At 32.8% G+C, this 9589-nt stretch overlaps 1 protein-coding gene across 1 annotated transcript in view; it reads right to left on the bottom strand.

Moving 5' to 3' along the window:
- eag (potassium voltage-gated channel protein ether a go-go) overlaps positions 1 to 1977 on the bottom strand; it is a 133190-nt gene extending 131213 nt beyond the window's left edge. The window contains 1 exon segment of the mRNA XM_011506777.1: positions 1691 to 1977. Coding sequence (XP_011505079.1) covers positions 1691 to 1769 — 79 coding nt within the window. The 5' untranslated portion in view covers positions 1770 to 1977.
- Positions 1978 to 9589: the final 7612 nt, after the last annotated feature.

Genomic DNA, 9589 nt, shown 5'->3' with positions numbered 1-9589 from the left:
CGCGTGGCCAGAAAAACAAAAGCAACATGGCACGAAAAAGGGCCAAACTGTAGAATTCAACCAATAATTCCCTTGAGAATCTGAGAACTCGATGAGAGTCATTAAAGAAGAGGTTGCATAATCTGCTTTTCCCCATTTCTTCCGTATTACAAAATTACATGATCTATATTATTCAATAGCAGCAACTTGGATAATTAAATGATAGGGATACAAGGAGTCTATAATTAACTTTCTTCCTTAAACTGCAACAACTTATTTAAAGTAAAAAGTCTTTAACACAAGTATATATACGTGTGTAATTTATAATCAATCTATCTCCATCAATAAAGTTTATATTTCAATATCATTCACAATTTTCATCCGTTATCCTTTATTATTATGTCAAATATGTTACGTTATAAGGCGCTTGTAGACATATTTATATATATATATATAAATATTTGATTATCAATACCTAGTAAATTATTGTTCGAGTTAGTATTTAACATAAAAAAAAATGTTTATATGCTGTGATTTATTACAAATATGAAATAAATGTATCGATTTAAAAATTTTATGGAATATAGAATGGTAGATTGAATTTAGTAGGACCTTTATTTTATTATTTTTTAATTTTTTTTTTTTTTAATAAATTTCCAATTCTTATAATACTTCTGCAAGCCACATATTTTTTATCTATACGAAATCTTCAAACGAATTCCAAAAACATACGCGTACATGATAATAATAATGATGATGCCTCGGTTCTTAAATAAATTATAAATTATGGAGAGAATTTTTTTTGAATTTGAATATTCCTTGTATTTCAATCTACACTCTGATTAATCTATGTAATAATTATAATTAATTGATGTTTAGACGTTAATGTGTTTCGTTACTTAAGTTGAATAAAAATTTATATTTAAATTTGTATAGTTTATACAACGAAAAGAAAAAAACAATATAAAGGCAAACATATGTTATTCGAATAGCTTTGGTAAAGAGATAGGAAATAGGACAAAACTATTGTTTTATTTTTACTGCTCAATAAAAAAAGTTGAGATGTGGTTAGGAATGTAGTCTCTTTAGAATTTAGTCTCCTCGTCCAAAAAAGAGCAATTTCCAGTTAGTGTATCAGATTTTATTTACTATTCTAAATTTACATGTGTCTATAGAGGAGTTAGTTAAATCAACGACGAGTCGTTGAAACGTCACGAGATGATTTTTTATATGATATATGTGTGCGCGTGTATTTGGCCGATTCGCGTGTACGTAAATGTATCATCATTGAATGCATTTTCAAGTATTAACTTATTATGAGAAGCATAAGGGATCGTAATTAATATATAAATCATTGATTTTTACGGAATATTGCTGAAAATAGCCTTGGTCGATGAATTTTCAAGAGTCTATCACAATTACGGCATTAATAAGTACTGAAAGTATTGATAAATTGAAATTTTTTAATTTACAAAGCCGCTCGTAGGGGTAAAATTTGCATTGTAAGTGGCTGTTTTTCCGAGATACGGCCATTCGGGTGAACGAGACTAATAATTTGTAGGAAAAGTGTCGGTAAGCTCAACAAGGCCAATAGGATTAAAGGTACTATTTGAGGAGATTATAAAGGTGGAGGAAGCGAAGCTGACAATTTTCACAGGATCCTGGCAGGCATAAATGGATGCGGATGGTAGATAGATGTGGCTGTACTCACGTTGACTGCTGCTCCTCCTTATGATATTCTCCAAGAATGTGTTTTGAGGGGCTACCAGGCCCCTTCGGCCCCCGGGCATCCTTCCACCACCTTATGCGCGTTCTATCTCGGACACACGCTCACTCCTCCCTCCGGTCGTCGAGAGGACTCTCCTCGGTCTCAGTGCTCTCTCTCTCCCGTCATAATCTCGAGCCCCAATCGGATAAGCATCCACTTTCGACGTCGTCGTCGGCGGCGTTTACCTTTCCCTCTTGATTTCGCCTTGAAGAACATCCACTCGCACTGATGGTCGCACAGAACGTTGGATAGCACGAATTGGAGAGAAAGAGAGAAAGAGAGAAAGAGAGAAAGAGAGAGAGAGAGAGAGAGAGAGAGATAGGGAGAGAGCGAGAGAGAAGAAGAGAGGAAGAGATAGGGAGAGTGAGAAAGAGAGAGTGAGAGAGAGAGAGATTGAAAGAGGCCGGAGCCGAGGAAGCGAGGATCTTCCTTCCTCTGTTTTCTCTTTGTTTCTTATCGGAGTCGATAATCTCACAGTTGCACACGCATTACCAAGGTGTTCAGCTACCGAGTACTTACTTAATAAACATTCTTTCACTTAATATATTTATGAGTGGTTGGCTTTGATTCCCTTTAACACCAACACCACCCTATACTCCTCTTCTTATATTTAGCCCGCGACTCGTCGCTATCGCGCACTTTTTACTTCTCCGAACTTCCTCCTTTACTTTTTTATATAACTATCGCACAGACTTTTTTCTCCCACAGCACCTCCCAGCGTCCAAGACACTGTTGACTCCTTCTTCTAATGACGGCACACTTCGCGTCGTAGGATACGAGTGTCCCAATGGTGGCTTCGCTGACCAACGCCTCCTGGCTTTGAGGATCAAAGAAGAGACGACCGTGTATTAGTAGCTAATATCAAAATGTTGTCGATGATTGAATAATTTAATCGAAGGTGACGCTTGGTTCACTGGGTTATTGAGACTGGGGTTGCGAAAATTCCGGCTTTACGTTAATTTAGACTTTCGATAATATTTTTGGTAATCGGAATCGTTCCATAATCACTCTTGTTTACGATTATTGCCAAAATACACATAGCTTAATCTTTGATTGAAGTGAATATAAATGTGCAGCTAGTATTGAAAATAGCAATAATAATAATAATAATAATAATAATAATAATAATAATAATAATAATAATATGCAATCTTTTTAATAGAGTCAAAATTTTAAATAAATTACCAAATAGTCGTGAACGATGACGATAACTTTAATTTCATATCATATGATAACTTGATTTTTCATCCGTTTTTTTTTTTTTGTTTCTTTTCTTTTATCGCTAAATTCCAAATATCTCTGACTCTTTCTCTCACGATAATTATAAACTTAACAGATTACGCTACATTCTTGGGCTATAAATAATTTATGCTAATTACAGCCCCGTACTGTATGCATTATTCTTTTATTCTTTAGACTTGTAAATGAGTTTGAGATGGCCGATAAGCTAATTGTTCATTGAAATTTAGCAAATAATAAAGCACAATATACTATTAAACTTGGTGATACAATTGTGTAAAATCAGGAATTCGATTTATTTGCTATTAATTACTTAGCTAGTAAGAATAATGACATAAACAGTAATGAAAGTCAATAATTGCATTATAATTGACGAGGGAGTATTACTGCGCATGAGCACGGATAATCTAAAAAATGTATACGTAAACATGATATAATTGTATTAATGATATCTAAATATGTTTTCGAAATTTCAATTTTGTGTAAATTTACGAGACTTTGGATTAACAAAGTCGATAAAGTGAATAACGAATGTTTATTAACCTGAAAATATGCATTTATTTATTTGATTTAACCTTGTTTCTTAGATTATTTGAGCTTTTAAAATTTTTGCACAGACATAATTGATAAGAGATGCCAGTGGCTAGCGTCATTTTAATTTAATTTCAAACTACTTTACTTTGAAAACATAAATGACACGAGTTGGCATAACATATCTCATCGAGGATAATTAATAAAATAATTAATTCACGGGACGAACGATAGAGGAAATCTCTCTAAAGCTTTGTAATCCATATTCTTAAGTTCATTTCAGTCGAAATTTGTTCAATAATACTGGAATTTATGACGAGTTTCGGCAAACAGTGTTCATTCGTGACTGAAAACTTATCAGATACATTGATATTTTACCAAAAATTCAGCCTTCGACAATCCATCGGATATGTGCAGAAATTTATATGTCTTGTATGCGGCTAATACGCGTAAATCTTATCGAGTTCTCGATCAAAATTCCTTAAAACGTATTGGAGACGTAATGTGCCGTTTGAATATTTTCTAATAATTCCTTCATCCGAATTCTCGTAAGCTTCGTCGCCTCGCCCGACACTAAATCATTATAAAAATCATATTAACGCGACAATGACAAATCCACAAGAGGACGTACGTAATTTCAAAATAACGCGAGAGAATGCCATCGTCGCGAATCTTGGCCCATTCCGCATAAGGAAACGGCCAAATTGGCCAAAGACTCGACAATGACGTATCGTCGATAATTTCGAGCTCGTGCAATTAATCCCGCGGTACGCGTCGCATCCGGCCAACTGTCGAACGGGGACGCACCTCGGGTCAGCTGAGCTGGCCAACTCGATTCATCGCCGAATCTCGGCTGCGGACGACGTGGCTGCCCCGCGAGCCAAAGGCCCCGACCTCCTGGAAGCCCCGCTGATAATCGTCCCCGTCTCCTCGTCGCTCCGAGTGCACCGGTGACCAGCTCGTCCGCGATTGCCAGGCGGCGAAACCCTGGTTGACGCTGCTGATGCTTGTTCTAGCCGCAGTCCATCCATGTGCATGATCGAAGCGGCAGGGCTAGACGGCGGCAGGGGAGGAGGGCCCCTCTCGCCCTCCACATCCTCGGCCTCCTCCTCGGAATCGCAGTTGCAGCCGTAGCCTGAGGACGTGGGCATCCTCGGGGACGCGCCACTCCGTAACCCGGTCACATGTTCGCCCCTTGGCGGCGATTCCACGCCCCGACGACGCTGGAATGAGATTCAGCATTTATAAATGAGACCGAGACGTAACGCCGCGTTTTGGGGGTCGTTTTCCAGAAAATCTGGCCACCACAACAAATAGCCAACCACCTAACGCCTTGGAAATCTCGACGACCGAGCGAGAGAGCGAGTAAGCTTTTCCTATTCGGATTATGCGCGGGTCGATAGGAGAACATCTACGTGATTCTTTTACCTCGTCATATAATATTTCTAAAGCTCGCGCTTTCTTACAAACTTTACTGATGCATCTCGAGGCTTGCCAGACATGGCTTTTCTTTTTCTTTTTTTTTTTTTTATCTAGCGATTGGACATGTACGTTAAAAATGGACGAATTAAACAAGATGGCTTTTATAGTTATAAAGAGTAGATTACGCGGTTTGATTGGAATATCGAATTTTTGAGCTTTAGCATTCCGCTAGTGATGATGGTTTTTTTTTTCATCGGCAGACATGAATTTATTCTGCCACTATATATGTGTCTGAAGTCGAATTGCAAAAGTATAAGAGAGTGGCACACGAGCAAAATATATGTATGTAAAATAGCTTATCTAGGAAAATCTTAATTAGTTTTCGACGTATTAATGTCCTGAATTATTATAGTTCCATAGACGTGCCCATTTGAAAATTTATCGCAACGAATGCAATATTCTACGCTTGACGTCTACTCGAATTTTTATAATTGCATTTCCCTCTCATTACCTCCACCCTCTATTCCATATTATAGGTCTATTAATAAAAACTGCGGGCATTGAATTTTATTGTCTAGTCCCAGAAAAAATATTCTCTAGGGTCTGACCATAACTGTCGACCCAGAAATTGCGCGCTCACTTTGCAACTTTCTATGAATTATTATCGACAGCTCATAATCTCTTTTACTACGTTATCTTTTCACCAATTCTTCACAATTCGTATGCTTCTATATTCTCCTCTAATATATGTCCACATAATTAAACGAAATAATGATGATAATTCAATCAATCGTTACATATTATCAGGTGTAGATTCTCCTCGATAGAACAATCTTTCTAAAATTATTCCAAACGAATAACATTATGTAAATGCTTTTTTTCTCACTTGACGACTGCAATTTTCAAAAAATTTTTTTACATATACTACAAAACATCGTAATTCGTTTATAAATATATATTCGATTGAATCTTACGAACTTTTATGAAGTGAAGCCTCGATCCTAACTCGATCACAATTAAGGCGCTATTATTACTTCATTTGAATTGATTGTAAAGATTATTATTAACATCGAGTATTACTCCACTGACACGAAAAGCGGATGAAATTTTTTTTTTAATATATTACATAAGTCATTGATACTACCAAACTCGCAGCCAATGCCTTAAATGTAATTAATATATATATATATATATAATTGGTTAATATTGACGTTATCATAAATCCATAATAACCAACCATGTGACGTAAATAGATATAATACAGCTACTAACTCAATTAGAAATTATAATAATTTTTTATTTTATATAAAATTGTTTTAAAATCAAATTAGATATTAGTAAGCGTATAACGGAGCATCCAATATGAATTAGATGAAATAACACAAAATCTTGATGTATACGAGAACAATGGGAGAGAAAATAATGCATAGACATCGATGTATTGAATTTGTATGAAAAAATTTGTTGTTAATAGAGAAAGTCTTGGCTGCCATTGAATTCGACTTCAAACGAAGCTTAAGACTTCAAATTAAATTCCTCGCTAAGTACAACCGCCTGCGATTTATTGAATAGCTATTCTCCGCAATAATCCGTCCATTAAATATATATTTATTAATATATCATATCAATATGCTTTTACAATGATGAGTTTTTAATAAATATCATACTGTAGTAAAAGGCATCTTAAGTTTATAGAAATTGTAAAATGTCTTTTTTCTCTTATTCTACATAAGAAAGCGTTGGCTTTTTTTTCTAACTTAACATTATAATTGAGTCATTTTCGCGTATAACCAAATAGCCTTAGTTTTCACATGGGCTAAATTCCAATATGGAACAACTTCACTCCCATTTCAAAGTTTCGCCTATTTGGTCCACAAAGTTTACATCTCTGTATTTACATGACACCTCTCTTTAAAATCGTTTATAGCTTTACAATCGATAAACTACCGTTTACTTACTTTACGAAAAAAGTTCTTTATTTTGACATTAATATCAAGCTTTATATTATTATATTACAACTCGTAGCTAAAAATTTAATAAAACCATGTGAAGTAAAATCGTCGAAAAATTATTGATGACCATCGAATTTTAGCAAATATTTTTTATGCCCTCTAAAAACAAAATACAATGCTCTTAACATTGGATTCTAAAAGTCTTTTTAAATTACAGTCTGAAGTAAATATCTAGTAAAGTAAAGTATAAGTAAAAATTAATACCTTTATTAATAGTTATTGTTCGATAAGACATCTCTATAGATCTTCATAATATACAGCGAAAGTAGACATAACGAGCCTTAATATTGAGTTAGTATCACACTTTTAAAGTCAGTTAGTCACTAGATCATGAAAAATTTATAACTATCCTTCGCTTATTTAAATTTATTTTAGATAAATTTACAATAGAAATTCTGCGTATGAGAGTATTGTCTGGAAATATTTTATGATAAATATTTTCTAAATAATAATCAAGTACAAGGATGTACATTTCTGTAAATGTAATGCATTAAATTTCAGTATTCTATGTGTATAAAATCAAATTGCTCATACATTATTATACACAGAAATATATCTGAAAACTAATAAAAAAATGTTTTAAACAAATTGCAGAATTTTCGATAAGTTTAATGCATATCCCAATAATGTAATTATATATATATATATATATATATATATATATATATATATATATATTATTTATAAAAGCAAAATAAAATTAATCATGAATATTCTGATATGCTTCATGATAATTATAATTAAATTATTATTGCAAAGTAGTACAAATTCAAATTACTCTTAAATAGTATAATCTTACATTTATTATTCAGCATTATTTTTTAAAAGACTATGAAAACGCCGTAAAAAGTAAAATGCTTCTTGTTTATCACATATAACAGCAAGAAAGAATGTCATCAAAAGGAATAATCTTTTATCATGTTAATCTCTAATAACAAAAGTACTTTTTCTCTCTCTCTCTCTCTCTCTCTCTCTCTCTTACTTTTTTTTGTCTTAGTTTTTAAAGAGAGCAAGCGTTGAACTTTAGAATTTGGCGCATTTTCATACTTTATTCATAATTTTCTAGCTTAATTCTATATATAAGACTTTTGGATGCCGAAATTCGACCTTATTTTACTTGCTACAAGCATTCCCGATCTTTTCCACTATTTTCCTCTCCATCACCCTCCCCATCCAGCCCCCGAAACACAAATAGCCATTATTGTATTCAAAGTAAGAAAATAAAATGAAACAAAGGAGCAATACCGTGTAGAAATGAAAATGTGAAAATTTGATGAATTGACGTTTTGCATCATGAATTTTAAATAAGGGAAACGAAACAAATACAAAAAAAAAAGAAAATCATAGCTTTTACCAATTTTCAACTACAATTTCAAAACACGGACATGAAAATGTATACGACTACGTACATATGAGCGAATAATTCTGTACCTACTTATCCATAAATTACACGTACATTTACGAAACAATTCGATAAAAACTTTTTTAATAAAAGTACTCATTCGAGGCAGAAAAGGAAAGGTTAGATTTAAAATCGTTAACAGTCCCTAATGGAGACCCAATAAATTAAATTGAAATTTCGTTATTTACTATTGAAAAATTCTATTGTCTATGTCTATGTATTACGAATTATATATTCACGTGTATATTACATTGATATGGAGTAATGTTTCTATGAAATGAATCAATTATCGAATATATTTTATTAAGTTTGCCGTAAAAGATAAAATAGCTACAATTGTCTTATTAATATAATAGCATAATAATGTTCTTAATACAATGTAATCCAGGACTAAAATATCGGAATCAGAAATTGTAGAAATACAGAAATTGTCCTGAGTTCAGGGAAAGATGAGAGATTAGTTTGCTAAATAGTCAGTATTCTTAATTATCCAAAGTTACGATAAGTACATTGAAAATTCTGTTCAACTCTAAATTAAGATTTAGAATCCTTGTAACATTTGTATCGATGGCCATGAGTATCGAGAATATATAATTGTAATGTTAACTTTGGCCAGTACGCAATTAATATTAAATTTTCATATCGGCTTTGTGTATTTTTCTAGTAAATACCTTGTCGTACATTTGCTAATTTTCTAAAAAAAAAAAAATAGTTCGCCACATTAGTGCTTTTATGTAAAATTGACGTTTGCTACATCGCTACCTTAATTGTTTTATCGCAATAAGTCGGTAAATTTTTATTTTCCCCTATATATATATATATATATATATATATATATATATATATATATATATATATATGTGATAAATACAAATACATTACTAATATTAATAAATGAAATCACAAATTTTCAACATTTATTTCTCGAATAATTATTGGACTAGTCGAAATTCTGGTAAATTTATTAAATAGATAAATTCCAAGGTCTCAATAAAGAAGAGCAATAAAAATCTTTATCCGCATCTCATTAGCAATAAGTCATCATAATTCATTTTAAATTTATTTCCATTGAAAAACTTTGCACATTCACCTAATATCATTCCCAGGTATTCGATAAATTTCTCTTTGATTGATATGCTGTAGAAAGAATGCAAAGCCTACAAACGTGTGAAATTTGTATATTGTTCGATAAGTAGATATCGATTTATTTACTAATTATAATACGCTATAAACTCG

This window comes from Ceratosolen solmsi, unplaced genomic scaffold, assembly GCF_000503995.2.
Source record: "Ceratosolen solmsi marchali unplaced genomic scaffold, CerSol_1.0 scaffold6, whole genome shotgun sequence".
Classification (NCBI taxonomy): Eukaryota; Metazoa; Arthropoda; class Insecta; order Hymenoptera; family Agaonidae; genus Ceratosolen; species Ceratosolen solmsi.
The sequence above is the reverse complement of the archived record's forward strand: the minus strand, read 5'-3'. Positions and strand labels throughout refer to the sequence as shown.